The following is a 20,627-nucleotide window of genomic DNA, read 5'->3' on the forward strand; positions in this document are numbered from 1 at the left end:
GGTACTGTTGTGTACCTACTGAAATGTATTCCTCACCTCACCCCAATCCATTCCACTGTATTTTACCTATAGTGTAAGACACACCATTTTCTTAGGATGAACTGGGAAGTCTGACAAGCAGCTTGACTTGGTCAAATCACACAGACATGAATTTAGAGCTTATGCACACAACTCCTTCTAAGTTCGTGTTGCCCTTACGTAAAATGACAATAGGAACACTTAAGCTGCAAGGCAATGGTGCGCTCCAGAAGATTACAGGAGTTGATATGTGTACAAGGCTAACCCAGCACCTAATGCCAGCTGGGCACTGGATATATGTGAGCTGTTCTCGCTCCTTCCAGACTCTCCTTCTTGACTCACGCACACCCATACACACAAACACACTCTTACCTGCACAAACACATACACGGCTCACTATATAATTCCTGACTCCAGGAGAACAGAAGCTCAGGCTCATGATTATAAAATTAAATTACAGAACCCAAAATTGCAGAAACTTTATTCTGAAAATAGTCTTAGCAACAATAGAATTTCAAGGTGTAAAGCATTTTAGTGACAATGACTGTTAGACCCGAAGGCTCCTCACTCTAACCTGTCTTATTCACGGAAGAAACTGTAGACATGGCTTAGGCCACTGACTTCATTTGACAGGTCCAGAAATGGTAAGTGACTTTCCCAACATCCTGCAGAGAATCAGCATCAGGGTCCAGGTGTCCTGACACCAACAGTGTTCCGCGTGATATCCCATCCTGCCCCATGTTTTCCCTTCCCACATGGACAAGAAGTCTGCATAACAGATATGCACGGCTCTCAAATACTGGAGAGTAAAAATTTTAGAATGCAGCATGTAAGATGCACTGAAAGATGCCTTCTCTCTTCTGCCCTAGATCTTATTAAATTATCCATCAAATTCTGCCCAAAGATCTACCTCCCTAAACCACTGCAGATTTCTCCAGCCCAAACTGATAACTGAGAAAATTATCTTCCGATTGACAATTATAACCTTACCCACCCAAATTAGAATCTCATTATATATTCCTTGTCTTATTTTCAAATTCCCGAGTCCTATCTCATCTACAAAATTGGTTCATTGTTGAAGGAAATAGGTAATTTTGTTCTTCCCTTTTATCTTCTACAATCCCTAGCACATTCCTGAAATATAACAGGCTGTCAAGAAATACTTATTGCTTGTGTGAGGGTCTGAATGTTCCTTTACATCTGTATGGATTCATTCACTTATTCCTTGCCCTCCTAGAATGTAAATTCCACCAGACCAAGGACTTGCCTAATTGTCCACCACCACATTCCCAGTGCCTTCTACAGCAGTGCTTAGTACAGAGCAGGTACTCAATTAATAATGATTAAATAAATTATTGAATAATTATTCAGCACCTTCTAAGTATCATGCACTCACTTCGGTACTTACTTGTACCTATAATGTTCTGAATTTCTGGTTTATCCGTCTCCCTCTACTGGAGAGTGACTCATTCAAAAGGGAAGGACTGGCACTTTGAAGGATGATTGATAAGTGGTTTTTGAGTAACTGAATAATAGAAGGATCTGTAGAACTCTACATCTGTTCTCCAGACACATACTCTATGCCTAAGGAGAGAGCCCCATCAATATGTAACCACCATAGGGGATAAGTTCTGTAATACAGATCAATGAAAAGGGATTATGAAAATATAGAGGAAGATCTTCTTAGTCTTACCTGAGCCTTAGTCTTACCAGAGAACAAGACATGTGACTTCTGTTTAGCAAAATACAAGGTTTCCAAACACAACACTTTGCTCACTGAATGACCAAGAGGAGTCTGAGAGCAAAGAGACAAATTCACTACAGCTGTACTCACCCTCAGCCACATCATCGTCCACGGTTAACTTAAGGCTTTTTCCTCTCCGCACCACCCGAACGGTGTGCCATTCGTTGTCATTGAGCTTCTGCCCCGCATACAGGGTCTCTGGTCCTTTGCCTAAGGGCAGTGGTAAGTGCCAAAGTTAGAATCAATTCTGAAAGTAGTGTTCATGGCATCAGAGTTGTCAAAGCCACACTGGTGCACATGACCCAGTAGCATTCAAGGAATCGTATCCCTCCAGAGCCCATCTGAGTTTCACTGATCCAACAGGGTCCTCCACAGCAGTCCCCAGTGCAAAATCTCAACTGAATCATAATGGACAATAACAAATAAGTGCCCTCCTTTATCTAAAGGTGCAAGATATTTAAAATGCCAATGGCAATAAGCCAACATATATATGCCAATGGCAATAAGCCAACATTTACAGGAAACAGTAGTCAGCTGTCATTTTGTTTCCTAAAGTCTTAGACTTCAGATGAATTTCTTGAAGATACAAAAAATTTCTCACACATTCCCTTAGAATCATTCAGTCACTGAGGCATAATACACCAGTCTGGCTTTTGGAGAGTATCCACCAATTCGATGAGACAAGAGCTATGCTTTTAACTTGACGTTTCCATTAACCCACGGTCTTACCAGAATTCAGTGACCACAGAAATCACGACAGTAACCGTTACCATAATAATAATGTCAAGGCTTAAACCCCATTATAAATAATGCTCCTGAAGGGAATATGATGGGCCCCGGGGCTTATTCATTGTTCATCATCTTCCAAAAAGATCCAAAGACTTAAAATATGAAATAATGCAAAATTCCAAAATTGAACCTGGTTAGGTCAAAAGAATATTCAGTAAAACGTGCCACTAAATAAAGGAATAAAGCAAGTTGCCTCAAAAGATCCATGATCAAGGTGCTCAAGATGGCGTTCAAGTGAATCCTAGGAAGAATCAGATGCAACAAGGAATTATGGTATTTAGGGGCAGAAGTTGGCAAGACGAACACTGAGGCATTGAAACATTTCAGTTAGTAATGAGGGGGAGTGGAATATTATGTTTCACTCGCCATTGAACTGAGATTTAAGTTGAAAAGACAAAGAAGATTGCATAGAACCAGAAAACTTAGAACAAGTTTGCTCTCTCTACATAGATAGCTGATCCCATGCAGAAAGATACTGCTTAAATCTTCCTACATTAGTCAGTCAATATATGTAAAGCCTTACTTCTGGAAACAACTTGCAAAAACAAAAAGATGAAACAGGTAACTGGGCAATACATCTCTATGGATGTTATCCATCTGAAATATTTCAGAAGACTACACACTTGGCTCCAAGAGGGCCAGGTACATAGTAGGTGCTTTAATGAGTGCTTGTTGAATAACTGATGTCTACCTATGTCTTTACTTCTTTGGAAACCATCAAATAAGGTCAGTATACTTTTATCTAAGTAATTTTTAAACTTTTATTATATATCTTTCCTTAACCACTCTCCCCACTCCTCTACCTCCAAGACTGAAGATATTATATATCGTTTAGGGGAGAAAAGAAAAAAGAGTATCATTTGGGTAGAGATCTTTTAAGCTAGGTCATTTTAAATTGGATCCTTTAATTTTCAGTAATTAGTATTTCTATTAAGTGTTGGTTATAAGAGTTATGACAGTGGCTGAAGTTTGGGGAAATTTCCTTCTTGAAAAATAAACAGTCTTTCAAAGTGGAAAGATTTCTTTCAATCACAATGTATTCAGCAGGTAATTTGTGTTTAATGTTTTTCAGAATGTACCTATACCCCACGTGCAATCCATAGTTACAAAAATCCTGAGAATTCCGTGAAGAAACTTAGAATGGACCAAATACACCCAGAACTGAGTAATGATGCCGTGAGACCAATGAAAAAAATAATTCTACAACAAAAGATGTAATACACAATCTTAGCTTCTCTTTGTGGGCATTCCTGTCTTTCATATTATCTGAAATGTATACACTGTAACAGGCTTTTCCCTACATTTCAACTGATTAGATAGCACTGCTCCTTATCTCATTAAATTCAGGTCTATGAGTGATAACAACAGCAGCACACTGTGTGGACACTGGGAGAAAATGGACCCACATCTTGTGGGTACTTTGAAGCAAGAACAGATGTTCTCAGAAGAAACAAATCTGCCTTTGTTTTTTTATGTTTTTATCCTCTTTATTCTACATGCAAATGCTTCAATAAGAAAGAAGAAAGTAAAGAAAGATGTGGAAAATATTGGCTACGGAGGCAGAACTGCCTCAAACATAGGCTATTTCAAGAGCTCTTACAGGTGGCATCTGTTCTTTAGACAATTTTCACACATCGCTTAATTTTTAGGATTGCGAACAGATAAGAGGGAAAAATACTAACACTAACACAATCAGTTTTAGGACATTGTTACATTAGTGCCATATCAGCCATAGAGATGGAAAAACAAGCCTTGCCTCAGCCCAGGGTGTGGTACATGCTGCTGATACTCTGCAGGTACTTCTGGACTCCTTGAAATGTCCACTATGGTCAGACTGAAAATTTGACTCTAAAACTTTAGGATGTGATGGCCTGTGACCAAAAATGTGAAAAAAAGAACTGAAACCTCTCATACCCTACTGCTTGATTGCACTTGACTTCCCACCCCACTACTCCTCATTACTCTAAGAGTAGAAAAAAGATTCACACTCATCTCCATAAATCGGCAGGGAAATGAGTATTGTTTGATATTTATTTTCAAGCAATAAATAGAGAAATCTCAGTGAGCTTCTGGAAAACTCTCAGCCTCCAAAAGTGGAGAGTCAATGGCATTTATCTTTAATCAAGCTAAAAGGTCAATCTGTCCTACTAGAAGGAAAATGTGGTTTAAACTCAGCTGGAAATGTTCACAAATAGAGGGGAAGGGCAAATCTAATCTGTAGCCTAAGCATAAAAATGGATTGATAAGTGATGCAAGATGCAGACACAAGCTGAAAGTTGAAACATACAGATGGATAGGTTTTAGAAATAAGAGGATTCGGTTTGGAACAACTCCTCTGGAAGATTCAAGCACAAAGCATCAGTACAACAATGAATGTGAAGAGTTCTTTGCTGTTAAGTAGAGGATGGTCCAGATAAGAAGGAGGAAATCATTTTGTAAGTTGAGAGTTAAAAGGGAACTGGTGAGAACTTAAAAAAATATTATCAAAGCTATCAATTATCCAGCACTGTCCTTTTTCTTTTTAGTAGCGAGGAGAATTATGATCTGTAATTGGATACATATTGGATGCATGTATTAGATGCATGTTTCCTTCTTTTATAGTTTAAGTAATCAAGATTGATCACAAAACAATCCTTTGATTCCCGTTAGGCTGCTTAGATTCTTAATTTTGATCTAAATACAGAAAACTAATAAGTTGTCTGACACCCTGTAGTTGAATGTCCCAGGTAATGACACCCATGACTGGAGTAAAGAAGCCAACTTGCAGATGAAGATTTCTGGGGTGCAGCAGTCTGTAGCAGTAGAGCATTGAACCATTTGCTATTGTAGGACAGAGAGCCTTCAATGAATCCTCTGGGTAACACCACACAAATGCCCATTCAACACAGCCTCACTGCAAACTCATGTAGTAACATCTTTTTTAGTTAAGGCTGGTCTCACAGAAGATCCTCTGATGAACAGGGGATAGAGAATGAGAATCATGGAAGAAGGACACAAACTAGACTGTTTTTTTGACCTCTCCTACAGTAACCCCATGGAAGCTGGAGCTAAGAATAAAATCAAAATGAAAAATTAGGAGAAAAGTACCCTTTGAGAGAGAAATCATTGCTGATTGCTTGGAGGAAGATGACACTCAGATATGAGCAGTGTCCCCTCTTTCGGCAGATAGGGAATGGAAGTATGTGGGGGAAATCTACATTTGAGCACTACTAAAGGCACCCACCTTCACAAGGTGGACTTTGGATTTTAATTATTTTGAAGCTATTTAGTTGTGTGTTTTTTCTTAAACAGACTGTTCACAATACCTGAATTTGTTATTCCCCCCAGGAGCAATATAACCGGCAAAACTACAAGATACCCAAGTATCTCGTATTTCAATAATCTGTCAATATATTTCTAAGACCTGCCCAAACCAACTAAACCAGATGGTTTTGCTCATATGCAGGGAGTAGAAATCCCTTCCATGTTCCACAAAGTGCTATTTCTACAAGTGGGTGGGTACCATTTAGAAACTTTGGCGGGAGGGGTAGGAGGGACTAAGGAGGCAACACCTGCACCATAATCACTGAACATCTTCCTATTTGTGCAGGAAGGGAAAAGGGAAAATGGAAAACTTGATTTCTCTTGGAACTATGGTTTCACATGAATCAAAATTCCTACAATGCATTAAAAAAGATGAAATTCACTCCTTTAGAGAGGTATAGTGAAATGCATGTGATTATACATCTAAATGACATGGCAAATAAATACACAAAATGATGGACCGTGTTAGGTTTAAAGAACACCAAAAATATTTAAAAAGAGAAAACTTACCTTATTTCCACCAGCACCTTAGGTCGGGCAAGCTGAGCTGTGACAAACATTTTACTAAGCCTATATATAGCACCATATATTTTATGAGTCTTCCTCTCCAGAGAGAATAGATTCAGCAACTAAAGCAGGGATAAGGAGGAAAAGAATGGGACTAAAGAATAAGGAGGGTGGCAGGGAAGTAGGAGAAAAGCATTTTATTTGTCCCCCCAAATTTCATGTTCTGCTTGTTTTCTTTGGGCTGACAACCCAACAGAGAGTGAGGAGTGTTTTGTTTTGATAAAACTTATTTTTGTCAAAAGCATTCATTTTCTTTGAAAAAAAATTAAATCATATTTACTTATAGAGCCTGTTTGGTGAAATATTTCAAATAGATCATTTCATTTTCTACTGGACCCTTCAGGACTCAGGAAGAGCGTCATCTCTCCTACAATAGATGCAAAAAGCAGAGGAGGCTCTCTGGAAGCCTTGTATTAAGAAGTCTCCCAGTGAAGTATGTGAGAAAGACAAGTGAGCCAATCATTCAGCTTGAGCCCATACACCCTCCTGGAGGCCTGCGTCTAGTTAAAACCCACTGAAGACACCAGCGATATGTATTGGGCTTGAATAGGTCCATGTCCCACCAGGCCTGCCACATGCAACATGTTCGTCTCTGGGCTACCATCCCTTTCCCTGTGGCTCATTCTCTACTCTGCCTTTCCAGGTTCTGACAGAGTCCTGTTACTAACACCAACCACATATCACAGAGTTTACTCACATATTTAACAAATGGTAAAGGAGCATCGGCTTGGGTGCAGGCACCATTCTAGGTGTGAAGGATGAAGAGGCGAACAAGACAGACCAAGTGCTCGCCCTTTACTGAGCTCACAGGCTAGTTTGGGGTGGGGGGGCAATGAAGGATAAAATACAAATTGAAGAACATGAGATCATTTCAGATAGGTTGGGTTCTATGAAGAAAATACAACAGGGTAATACGATGAGCAGTAATTGGGGTGGGGAGTGGGAATAGAGGATTGGCTACATCACAGAATGTTCCAGAAAGGTCTCTCTGAGGTGACATCTCTCTTCTGGCCCTGTACCAGGTTGGACGGAGAGCTATTAAGTGAGATGGTACATCTGAGAAGGAGCGGAAAGAAGTCCCTTATGTCTGCAGAGGGGCTGTGACAGGAGAGAAGATGGCAGCGTAGACAGAAGCCAGATCTAGAGGCCCTAGAACCTGAACGCTGCTTTAAGTACAGCAGGAGGCCACTGGGAAGTTTTCAGCAAGGGGATCATAGGACCAAATTTAAGTTTGAAAACTCACTCTGGATTCTATGGATGCACTGGCCCAGAAGAGACAAACAACGGAGACGGAGAGGTGTACTAAAAGGCTGTTAAAGGCAGGAAATGAAAGTGACCTGGACTAGGCAGGTAGCAGTAGAAACAGAAGTGGTGAGGTCTGTGATGTATTTCAGAGGTGGGGTCGACAGCACTTGGGAGATTGGTTTGGGAGGTGGGTTGGAAGTGGGAGAGAGAAAGAGAAGAATCGATGATGACTCCCAGATTTGGTCTGGGAGCCTGGGTGACGAAGGCACCTTCAACCGAGATGAGAACGATTCCAGAAGAAGCAAGACATGTTGATTGATCCTATTAGCCAGGGGAGCTTACTTCTGTTACTTGTGTCTTTCCTACCTAGCATCAGTCACACTTGTTATCATCTCCTGCCAGCTTCCTACTGATGAGAAGTGTGAATCAGAGTTCACTGCTTGCAACCTTGACACAAGGTTGCTGGGTTAATGTTATCTTTCTTTCTCTGACTCTGTCTCTCTGTCTGTCTCCCTGTCTCCCCTCTTCTTCCCTTCCTTCTTTTCTCCTTTCCTTTCTCCCTTCCTTCAAGAAAAAACATGCTACTTTTGTAATCCCCAACAGCTAAGCAGAGTATCTTACACCAAGGAGGTGTTCAACATACTAGAAAAAAAAAAAAACAAACTAGTGAGTGAATAAATAGAATTGAATGAATTAAATAACAAATTAGTACACAGGTTGAGGGAGGGAGAAGAAATGGAAGGGGAGCTGAAGAGAGTTACAAATTATTTTAGCAATATAATGAATTGGACCAATACAGGAAGATATTCAGTACAGAAATAAATACATTTAGTTGAATTAAGAAGTGAATACAGGGCTTCCCTGGTGGCGCAGTGGTTGGGAGTCCGCCTGCCGATGCGGGGGACGCGGGTTCGTGCCCCGGTCCGGGAGGATCCCATATGCCGCGAGCGGCTGGGCCCGTGAGCCATGGCCGCTGGGCCTGCGCGTCCGGAGCCTGTGCTTCGCGGCGGGAGAGGCCGCGACGGTGAGAGGCCCACGTACCGCAAAAAAAAAAAAAAAAGAAGTGAATACATAAAATTGAATGAACAAATAAATAACAGAGTAAATCTGTTGAAGGTAGAGGAAGAGAAGGAAGGGAAAGGAGCATAAGAGACCTGAGCATTGCATTTTGTGAATTAGTGAATTAGACAAATCTGAAGCTAAAAGACACCAGGCAGCAGATATAAATAAAGACACTACCTTTCCTTTTAAACATATATATATATGTGTGTGTGTGTGTGTGTGTATATATATATATATATATATATATATATATATATATATATATATAATTTTTCCCCCCAGCCAAAAGACAATGCATCCTTCTGGGAAACTCACATGGGGATGAAGGAGGTACCAAGTACATTCATACATGATCTTATTTAGGTTCATAATATGAGGCTGATACAGTTTACCCAACTTTACAATAAAGAGGCAGGGCACAGCACCACAAGGTCAAGGTCACACAGCTATAGGACTCAACCCCCAGTCAGTCCATCTGCAAAATCTCTCCACTGAGCCTCATTTGTTCTCACAGCTCCATCAAGGTTACACTCCCGGGTCGTCTCAGTCCAGGTATTTGAGGAGGATTGACGTGAGCCCAGGTAAAGGACATGGAGAAAATCAGAACACTGCCTAATATGAAACCGGAAATCTAATTCGGGGGTTTAATGAAAAGTAGGACCTGAGTTCACTTTGCTTTTTCAATTTCCAAGGCTAGGATCTAGTCCCAGCATATAGGACCTACTAATAAAACCAAAAGAAGTTAAAAGTTTAAACTGGAAATGGAAGGGAAGGGTAAATATGCCATCGTATTTTGGTGCACCAGCAAGCGACACTTTTGGTGTCCCACATCGCGTCCTGAGCCAACCTCAGATCTCAGCCACAGAGGCAGTGGGCAGTTACTGCTACGCACCGTCTCACACACAGTCCGACAGTCCCCGCCTCAAGCAGGGCCAGCTCTCAGGTCTTCTCAGGCTTCTCTGAAGCCTTCCTTATCTGCACACAAGAACAGCAAAGTGGGGTAGCGGGGCTGGCAAACAAGGGGGATGGAGCTCATGGATAAATGTCCCAGTCACTTGTCTCTCGGGCAGGCAGTTCTTGGAGGTGCTCATCACAACACCCTCCATCTGCCCCACTTCCATGTGGCTCATGGCAGAATCCTTGACCATGGACGCTTGCATTGGTGTTTCTTCCTTCATGCTCGTTATCTCTGCTCCTTCATTACTACTTTGGGGATCCCTCCCAAATAAACCACCCGACCCAAGTCCTTGTCTCCGACTCTGCTCCCAAGGGAACGCAGACTACGATGAAACATGTAGCACTTGATCCCTTCCTCCCTAGTAACTTAAGATGGTACAACCACCCTGTGAGGTGGGTGATACCACTTATATGATGAGATCCAGAGAGGTTAGGTGACTTTCCCAAGGTCACAAGGCTATTATATTATGATGTTATTAAATCAAGAATCCAGGCCTCCTGACTCCACAGATAGCGCTCTTTCCATTAACCTCTAGCTGCCTGAAGTCTATGAAGTCCAGGGAAGACAGGGGACAGTGGTCTGCTATCAGCACTGAGGACAGACTTGGGGGCTATGGCTGTAAATTAGCAAATAGTGACCAAATGCTTGAGGTTGTGAGAAAGTGGCATAGGTCTCTGAGGACTATCACCGGGCTCTCTGCTATGAGGACCCATGAGGACCTGTAAGGACCATGGAGGGCTTTTGAGAAGGTGAGGTCACCATCATTCCTAATTAGCTTAGGTCTGTTCAAGATAAAAGTTAAGAGGTGTGGTCTCCATACCCACAGTCCCTTCAGGCTCTGTGTTTTTAATAATTACCACATTCCAGGTGGTGGACTTTATTTTAAATATAAAGATATAGTCACTGGGTTTTAAAAAGTATCCCCAAAACAAAGAGTTCTGTGAAGTGGCATTTCCATATCAGGCCCCTGTCTGCAGCACCTCCTTCCCACAACAGAAAGTACTAAATCTAAGGTAAGAATAGGAAAGGAATGATATTCCCAGCCTATCTCCTTGGAATGATAATTACAAGGTCTACTGGCTTATGAAATGGATGACATTAGCTGATCACCCACTGTGGACACGGGCAACTGCCACACAGAATGGTCCTATCACCTGGGTGGACCCTCTTATCCTTTTAACATCTGGTTTGTGCAACTGGGGGATCCAGGAGGTTGCATTAGCAGAGAGATCACTCTACTCTGGTCCCAGTTCACTAAGGTGATGATCCTTTTCCCCCCTAAAATAATGTGTATGTAGGTTTGAAAACATGAGAAATGATAGCTCCCCATCTCACTAGAAATATCATCTCTTTACGGTACTCACCAAAATCAAACTTGCAAGACAAGCACAGAGAGGAAAACGAATTAAAACCAGAGCATTAACAAAAATAGATCTAGTATTTTAATTCAGATGTATTTGTCTCCCCTTAAGTAATGTAAATGCAACAGACTCCTCATGGAGCAAGTGTGGCCTTGGGTCAGACATGCAAAGTGGCTACCCTGGCAAACATGACTAATTTCCTTGGGCTGTCTTTGCACCTTTGTGCAATGCTTTGGGTATGTTATGGACATGAACTTCAGACTGCTGAGTGCTTTATCCACGTACCCTGAATTCCTGAACCAAATGGGGGCATCAAACAAAAGGAATTGTTACTATTGGAGAGGGTGAAATCACCACCCCACTTCCAGGCTGTATAAAGGATGTTAAGTTTAATTGAGAGGTTCACTACGTGCTATAAAGCATTGTGGAAGTTTCTAGGGGTGCAAAGATGAAAAAGACACATTCACTGTAACCAAGGAGTTCAGAGCCTACTGGAGCAGTTGAACAAATAAAAACCAATTGTGTGGGAGCAATGGGTATAGAGGTTTGCCCTGGGTACCCTGGTGGTCGGGTGCTTAGTCTATCAAGAAATCTGAGTCATTAACTACCCTTTTCTCTTATTTGTTCATGCAGGACCATACAGATCATATAAGCCAGAGACCAAGACCTTCATTTCTATATTCTCAACTCTAAATAGTACTATCTTTGGCATGCACAGTGGATTCTCAAAGTCGAAGAGTGAACGAATACATTTCTTTTTCTTCTTATACTTGTATTAGACTCTGTTAATAATAGCTAATACGTATATTTTACTTACCGGACACTGGTCACTGGACAACAGTCTAAGTGTTTTACTAATGAATTTATACATTAATCACATAAAGTTGTTGTGGTTGATTGTACTGTTGACAGTATTTGCTGCCCCTTCCTATCAGCCTTTTCCTAAATAGGTCCATCCTCTCTGGAGGATTATATTTCCTGTCCCATTAAGTCAGACATTTCGTGTGGCTTGCTTTATAACCAAAGAAACATGAGAAGTGTCCTGGGCCGCTTAGAAGGTTTATGAGCCATCACACCACATCATAAGCTCTCTCTTCCCTTTGCCACAAATCCAAGATGTGACACATTAAATGTGGTAGGAAGCATCTGTGGATAATGTTAAGAATTCAGATTCCGGGACTCCAGACATTTTACTTGTCTTTTGCCAATCTTTATTTCTCTCCTCAACTCTGTTTTCCTATTTCATTTTTTTTTCCAGGTTATCTCCTAGACATACCTTATTTTCTCAACCCCTTCTTTCCTCTGGTACAGAGGAATGACCTCTTAAGGACATCACCACCCAGTTCTGCAGGCCATTAAGCTAGCAGTCATCCTGGACTCTCCTTTACCTCACCTTCTGCAGCCAAACCATAGCCAAGCCAGGCAGTTCTATCTCCCAGGTACTGCCTGAGTCTATTCTCTCCATTACCTCCCACCCCTGCTGCATGAGTTCTGGCCTCCCTCTGTTCCCACTTTAAGGAGACTGAGAGCGCAACTTTAGCAATACCTATCTATCAACCTTTCACACTCTGGTCAGAACTACTATCCTTCAACAGAAATTTCTTCATGCCAGTTCCTACTTTAAATCCCCAAAGGCCACTAAATGTCTAGGTACAGTGAAGGCATACAGAGTCCTTGGGGATCTGGCCCCAGCATAAGTTGTTATAACCTCACTTCTCATAGCAAACATAACACACCAATTGCACCACCTTGCACCTGGTTATTTCATCAGCTTAACCCTAGGCACTCTCAGAACCTAACTAAAACATTGCCACACCAAAGCCCTCCCCACCAAATTCCTTAAACTCACTATAACTCTATTTTTTTTTAATCTGTATAGTAAAGGATAGTAACTACCTCACAAGGTTTTGTGAGGATGAATCAAGGGATTATGTGTAAAACATTTCATAGTGACTAGTGCCTACTACATGCTAAGGAAACATTACCAATCTTAGCGATGACGTAAATATCTTTCTCCCTACCATGTATGTGATTATGAAACCCACATTCAAGGCCTGAAGTAGAAGCCCACAGCAAACTGAAATTTGAACAGTATCGTATGATGGGAGACATGGTTAATGCAACGCCGTCCCATCACAAAATCAACTTGGAACATGACACCTGCAAGCAAAGCGATGGTTTTCATGAAAGTTTCTCCTCTTTCTCCCTCTTTCTCTCCTTCCCCTTCTCCTTCTCCCTCTCCCCCTCCTCCCTTCCTCCGTCTCCATTATTGGTTGAAGAAGAACCAAAAGCACTTGCTGTTTACAGGCTACCTAGTATGGACCAAGCGCACAATTTTCTATATCCCACTTACCTCTCATAAGCATAGCTATCTAATACTGCCTGAAATTTGAATTTCTCATCCTATTTTACATGGAAAACAACTGAGGCTCAGAGAGTTTAAGCACCATGAATAAGGTCATTTAGGTTGAAAGTGGCAGAAACCAGGGTCAGACATGTATCTCTGTGACTCCAACGGCAGTGCTTTACTCAGACACCTCAACTTTTTCCTGAGCTAATTATTTTTATTAGCCAGTACATCAGTGCTTGAGATAAATTTCAGTGACTATTAAAATAATATTGCTTATAGAGCATTTAGAGCTATTGATCATTTTCTTATAATACTGTATACCCTTATCAACAAGTGTTTGGCAAAGAGATGTTTTAAAGACATCCTCTCAAGATACTGATTTTTGTTTCTTTTAATCCATTACTAGGAGTTCTCCCCCCATTCTTATATATTTGGAAAATTCTGGAGAACCAACTTCACTTGAAAAAATCATTTCAAATGCATAATTCAGTGTGCTTATGAATTCCTTTTTTCCCCAACCTTTCACATCTGCCATATGGGTACCAGAGATTCTCCAGGTCTCATTTACTAGTTGTGGCTCCCATGGCTGGGGACAGAGGCTCAATACAAAGACAGGAAGAGCCAGAGACAGGGCTGCTGAAGGTCACAGGGAAAGCTGGGATGAATCAGTCACAAGACTGTTGGAGGCTGGTGACAGGCTAGCTGGTGAGGGAGGAGGAAAGGGTGTTCTGAGGAGAGGAACTAGGAGGGACTTGGGAGAGAGCTTTGCAGGGTACATGGTGGTCCCATGCCTGGAGGAAGGAGCTCTGTCCTACTGGGGTGACTCTTCCTAGACAAACCTATGCACTAGCTCCAGAGCTACACACACCCTATCAGCTCCTAATCACACTGTCTACCCAGATGACCTTTTACTTGGTCAACATTGGACCAACATTGGTCCCCTGTAGCTAGAACACAGCCTCGCAGTTCTCTCTACTACTCTCTGACCCAAAAGCAAGCTCTTTCTGATTTTCTAACACTAAACGATGTGTCCTTTCTACACCCCTTTTGCTAATAGTGGGTCTGTTAGAATACAAAGCACTGAAATAGGGTCCTTGTCCATTTCAGAGGGTAATTAGACAGTCCCACAGACGGCATAGGGTTGCTAGGGTGAAGGGCTGCGTGAGAGTTGTACGGATGATGGGGCATGAAATAACTGCTATACTTTGTATTGGGGTTTAATATTTAATTCTCACAGTACTGTGAAGTAAGCATTGTGATCCCATGTTACAGATGATGAAAATTAAGGAACAGCTAATGAGCAGATCCAAAGCCAGGTTTATCTGAGTGTCAAGCCTTCATTCTTATACTAAACTGCCTTCCGGATGGATGATGACTGTGTGAGCGGAAGGTGGACCAGGTGTAATGACCAATGCTGCCCTGCAGGAGTAGTAGTGGAGGTTGGGGGATGCACCCTGGTAGGAGAACCAGAAATGCTTCTTTGAACTGATTCTCAGGCTGTGTAAGAATGAGGGTGAGTAGGTGGGTGAGGCAGCAGGGGAATCCCAAGGAGGGGCATGGATGGGAAAAGGTAAATGCCGGTGGGCCTTAGATCATGCTTCTGGGGGAGGGACATTTGCATATTGGGTTATTTGATTATTCAGTGAATTTACATTGACTAGGACATGCGTTGATATTTGTGGGAACTCAAGAGTGTCCCCCCCAGTTGGATTTGAGGTGGGTCACTCTGGTCTCAATAACCTATTTCTCAATGATTTTGAGGTCAATGGGTGGCTGCAAACTCCATGTGGCCAGAGACTGTGCCAACCTTTTTTAAGTTCTCATCCAAGGCTGAGATGTGGTCATTACTCAACACACACTTATATGAATGTATATAAATGCAGATTATGGACACTGAAATTCAAATAGTGAATCAATCAACATGCTCTAACATGGAAATAGGGGAGAAAGTGGTTATGTGCTATTACATCTAATTATCCTGTTTGAAGTAACTTACACTCCAACTGCCTCATAATCCTAGCTACGATTCATACAATGTTGTGATTTGATCCAGTTCCCTTGGGACCAGTGGAAAGACAAGTTCTAATATACAGTTTCACACACAGCAGGTGTCCAATAGATTAGTGCTACTTGCTGTTATTATTCATTTATAAAAACATATTTAAGTGACTTTTAAAAATCAAGTAACAGGAATAAAAAGTACTTTGGATAAAACATTCAAAGGAAGAAATGAAGGGAAAGAAAGTCCCATAAGGACTGAATTTTAAAATGACAAGTGTAAAAATCCTCCTCACTTCAAGAACAAATATCCCCCCAATGGTTGCACAGTAACATTCATTTCTTTCTTATTAAATATTCATTAACTCAATAACTTGGCAAATACCACTCATTTTTAATATGCAGGGCTTTGGCTAGTGGCTGAGGATAAAAGGAGAAATATATTAAAAATCCCTGAATAGGGCTTCCCTGGTGGCGCAGTGGTTGGGGGTCCGCCTGCCGATGCAGGGGACACGGGTTCGTGCCCCGGTCCGGGAAGATCCCACATGCCGCGGAGCGGCTGGGCCCGTGAGCCATGGCCGCTGAGCCTGCGCGTCTGGAGCCTGTGCTCCGCAACGGGAGAGGCCACAACAGTGAGAGGCCCGCGTACTGCAAAAAAAAAAAAAAAAAAAAAAAAAAAAAAAAAATCCCTGAATAAAAGGTACTCAGAGTCTCATGGAGGACAGAGTAGTGTAAAAAATGTAATATGATGTTTTCAGTGCTCTCATAGTAGCATGTGCTTCTTACACTCAACTTTAGGAGCACAGTGAGAGGGAGGGTGTGTGTGTGTGCACACATGTTTGCCTTTTGGTCTGGGTTTGGAGTTAAGAAGACAGCCGTGTTCAAGTAAGACTTCTTAGAGAAATCAACGCTTATGCTGCATAAAGGATGGACAGGAACTAGCGCTCCAGGTAGACCAGAGATGGAAGAACATTCTGCACATAGGCAGACCTGCAAGAGGTTGGCAAGTTCAGGGAATATGTGGTGTTCTATGTGGTAGGGAAGTGGAGGGCACTTTTAATGAGAGGTAGGAGATGAGTCTAAAGAGTAGTAGATTGTAAGGACCTTTATGAAATAACATGAAATAAAATAAGATTTTTTATTTTATTTTCTAGACCAAAAAGACCTCTTAAAATAACTAGGCTGCAATGTGTGTCTGCCGTATTATTTAGGATTATTCAATTTTCCTATAGATCACAATAAAAGCAAAGGGCTAATAAAACTTATAGAATGTATTTAGTATAGAGAGCAAATGGTAACCTCTGACACCTGTTACACAAAGAGAAAATAAAGAGAGCATATGTACTTTAAACAAAGATAAAATGGATGGACCAGAGAGGTTCTTGCCCATAGAAAGGGATGGAAGTACCTAGTAAACCATATATATTTATAAAGCTCAGACCTTGTCTGATTGACAGCTATCACCCCTAAATTGGTCAACTCATTAGTGACATTCATTATGGCCCCATTATTTCTCCACTTGAGACACATAGATAAAACATATATGTGGTCATAAGGCTAACTGGTGAGCTATAGCTATAGTGGCCAGATCTATTTGCTCTTGTGTCTCCAGTAGGGCAAGCATGTGATGACCCCAGATGCCTTCCAGCTGCTGTAATCCCTATCTTAAGCTCAACTCTGGTCCTTGTAACCACCCATCAGCAGGAAAGGCTGATATGGCAGGGAGGGAACAAACTATATGAACACTGTGTGACCAAGGATCCAGGCAGAGCAGTCTTACCATCCTGCTTACTATCCTAAGTGGGATCGTCTGCCTGGTCGTTTTCCCCTTGCTTTCTGCTGTGCACTTTAAGTGATTTAATGAACCATGTGATTACACATCTTAACTTGGTCTATGAGCATTTCTGTGCCATGACCCTTAGGGCAGCCTGCCTGAGTATACTTGGAGTATGAAGATGATTTCCCACATACCACAGGGACCGATATGATCAGATTACAGTTTTAGAAAAATCACTCTGGCCCTTCAAGTGTGAAGCCTAGAAGAGGGGTGAGGCTGGAGGTAGAGACCAATTCCTGAATCCCTTTGCCAGCCAATGAAACGCAACTCAGATTTCACAAAGCAAGGGTTAGATGAGAACTAGAGGCTCTAGTCCCACAACACAGGAGAAAATGTCCGGAAGACCCCAATTCTTTACTGTTAAACCAAAATAAACTCAAGTCCTAAAACACCACAAAGTCCATGCAAAAACCACTTAGAAGAGGAAAAAGAAGAAAAATTAACTAATGTCAAATAAAGGCTGAGATTCCTCCACATCCACCCAAGGTTATGCACCCTTCCTGGTACACTGATGGTGTCAGGAGAGCTTGCAGAGTTAACGGCCCACCACGATTACAACACAGTTCCATAATCTCTCCTGCAGGCCGGCAAGATACCCCGAAGAAACTGAAACCAGCACACTAAAAACACCAGGTGAAGGAAATGGCCAAACGATAATTCAAATGCCTCACAATGAGTGGTGAGCCGGAGGGCATGACAAAGAACGTTGGATTTCAAGCTAGCCAGGCTTGGCTTCCCAAATTCCTGTTCCGTAAGTACTAGCTCTGTGACCTTGGACACACACCTAAATGTCTCTGAGCCTTAATGTCTTAGAGTTGGAAACTGGTAAGAACAATCGTTTCCATCAAGGGGCTATGGTAAAAAAACATATGAGATAGCACAACGAATGTGTCCAGCCTGTCTAAATGTGACTGTTGTACTCTTATTTCTTCAGTCTCTGGTTTATCCCAATGCTAAAAATGTATTCCTTTAAGCATCCTAACACTGATGTTATGTTGCTAAGGAAACTTTTCTAGAGATAACCAAGGCTAGCATTGGGTCATTTAGATTTAAGCACTTAGGCTTTGAGGAACTCCAGCAAATTCTCCTCTCTGGGGAACACTGTTCAGCCATGAGCTTTGGGACCCGTCTTAAGCAGCTTACAAATTCCTCTCACAGTGAACTCAACTTCAAGGCCACTGTGTGAAGCCAGTATCATTTACAAGCGTCTCAGAGATGGAAAATTTCCCAGTGATATCTTCCATTTTAAAGTCTATCATAGTCTCATAGAACATCCTTCTATTTCTCATTTTTTCTTGCATCTCTTTTTTAAAATTATGGTTTTTCAACCTAACTAAAAACATCCCATTTTTGTTCAACTGTGAAAAGGAGAAGATGAATTTGCGAGGCTAAATGATATGATGCGCAGTGCAGACGGGTAATTTACCCAAACAAGGGAACTGAGAAGCCCGATTTCTCCGCTACTGTAAAGGAATACTGTACCAGGTGAGCCCCTGCAGTTTCAAAGAGGGATGAAACACATAGGAAAGAAGCATGTTCAACAGCCAAGGCATCACTTACAACACAGGAAGGGTAGGTACACACCATTAACATACTACTTAAGTATAGGTACCACCAAAATATCCATGGAATGAATCTGTAAAATCGAGATGAGAGAACTCTAGAAATCCAGAACGTGACTTGAAGATGATCAAGTCCAGTCCTATTTTATCTTTGACGAGGGTTCAAAGGCACAAAAAGGTTAAGTGGCATGCCCAAATTCTTAGAACTAGTAACAGAGTTTGGGCCCAGGACTCTGGGAAATCACTTCAGTGGCCTCTCTACGAAGACACGAGTAACTCTTCAGGGTAACCGAGGTTGAGACTATGGAAACGCCTGATGGGAAGGTTATCAGGAATGTTTTCTTTTAGAGTGAGGTATAATTGAATATAATAAACCACACATATTTAAGGTGATCAATTTGATAAGTTTTGACATGTGAATAGACCTATGAAATCATTACCACAATCAAGATAAGGACCATATCCACCATGCCCAAAAGTTTCCTTGTACCAGCTTGCTACCCCTTCCTCAGGCCCCTCTCTAGGCAACCAAAGATCTACATTGTCACCATAGGTTTGTTTGCATTTTCTAGATTTATATAAATGGAACCACACAATATTCTTTTTTGTCTGTCATCTTTGAGTGTGAACATAGTCCATTCCTTTGTTCTAATAAAAGCTTACCTTCTGTGAAAAGAGGTGGTGGGGCATATTTGGCTTGCAGCTTGTAGTCTGTCAGCAGCTGCTCTAGCTCTAGAGCCCATGTGCTTATTTCTGTGCTGTACCCCATCCAGCAGAGGTCCCTGGAGGTAAAATAGGACTGCTGGAGGCCAGACAAAGTAGGGAGGGCATTTGTGTTTGTGTGCATTCGGGAGCAGAGGGAACATGACTTACGAAGTGAGAGTTAAGGTAGGAAAGACAACAGATGATGTATAATGCTACGGAACTGGACATTATTCTGTAAACAACTGAGAACCTCTGGGGAATTGAATAATAATATTAAGAAGAGAGTGGAGTGGATTAGGTGAAGACCAGAACAGACTACAGAGAGACCACTGAATTTAGGAAAGAGGTAAATAATCCTGATTTTAAAATACTCTATAGGGGCTTCCCTGGTGGCGCAGTGGTTGAGAGTCTGCCTGCCGATGCAGGGGACACGGGTTCGTGCCCCGGTCCGGGAAGATCCCACATGCCACGGAGCGGCTGGGCCCGTGAGCCATGGCCGCTGAGCCTGCGCGTCCGGAGCCTGTGCTCTGCAACGGGAGGGGCCACAACAGTGAGAGGCTTGCGTACTGCAAAAAAATAAATTAAAAAAAAATACTCTATAGCAGAAAGAAATAAGTAAAGGGTGTGAAAAGAAAAGAGAGCTAGGTGATCAGCTGGGTGACAGGGTTGGGGGCTGGGAGAGGGGCAAATGAAGGATTACTTCCATGTTTCCAGCCTGCTTAACTTGGTCTTGCCACTTACTTTAGATGAAACAAAGGAAGATAGATCTGGGTTTGGAAGAAACACTGATGAGCTCTATTTTGTACGTCCGGAGTCTGTGGGATATACGTGTGGGAATGACTAGGAAGTAATCAGAAATGTGAGCCTAGTATTCCAGAGCCAGATGGAGAAGATGAGGGCTTACATACTCACATACATAGATCCACAGCCCTCTGAGTCTGAAGAACCAGTTTTCTTTGATCGCTGTCACCTACAAATTGCCAAAACCTTCCAGTGGCATCATGAGTTGTGCCTAATGACGTCATGGGAGCCATGGTTGGTGTTTTTCAAATTCTTATCAGAGATCCCAAGCCAGAAATTGATAAAGCACTGTTGTCTCAAAACTACAGTGACTGACTGACCTTTCCC

The 20,627-nt window shown here is 42.0% G+C and overlaps 1 protein-coding gene across 8 annotated transcripts in view; it reads right to left on the reverse strand.

The window, feature by feature from the left end:
- Window positions 1-20,627, reverse strand: part of NRXN3 (neurexin 3) — a 1,619,945-nt gene that overhangs the window by 889,573 nt on the left and 709,745 nt on the right. For all 8 annotated transcript variants that reach the window (XM_065871334.1, XM_065871333.1, XM_065871337.1 and 5 more), the window contains one exon: window positions 1,853-1,972. In XM_065871334.1, coding sequence (XP_065727406.1) covers window positions 1,853-1,972 — 120 coding nt within the window. The remainder of the gene's footprint in view (window positions 1-1,852; window positions 1,973-20,627) is intronic.

The sequence above is a fragment of the Phocoena phocoena genome, chromosome 2 (genome assembly GCF_963924675.1).
Source record: "Phocoena phocoena chromosome 2, mPhoPho1.1, whole genome shotgun sequence".
NCBI lineage: Eukaryota > Metazoa > Chordata > Mammalia > Artiodactyla > Phocoenidae > Phocoena > Phocoena phocoena.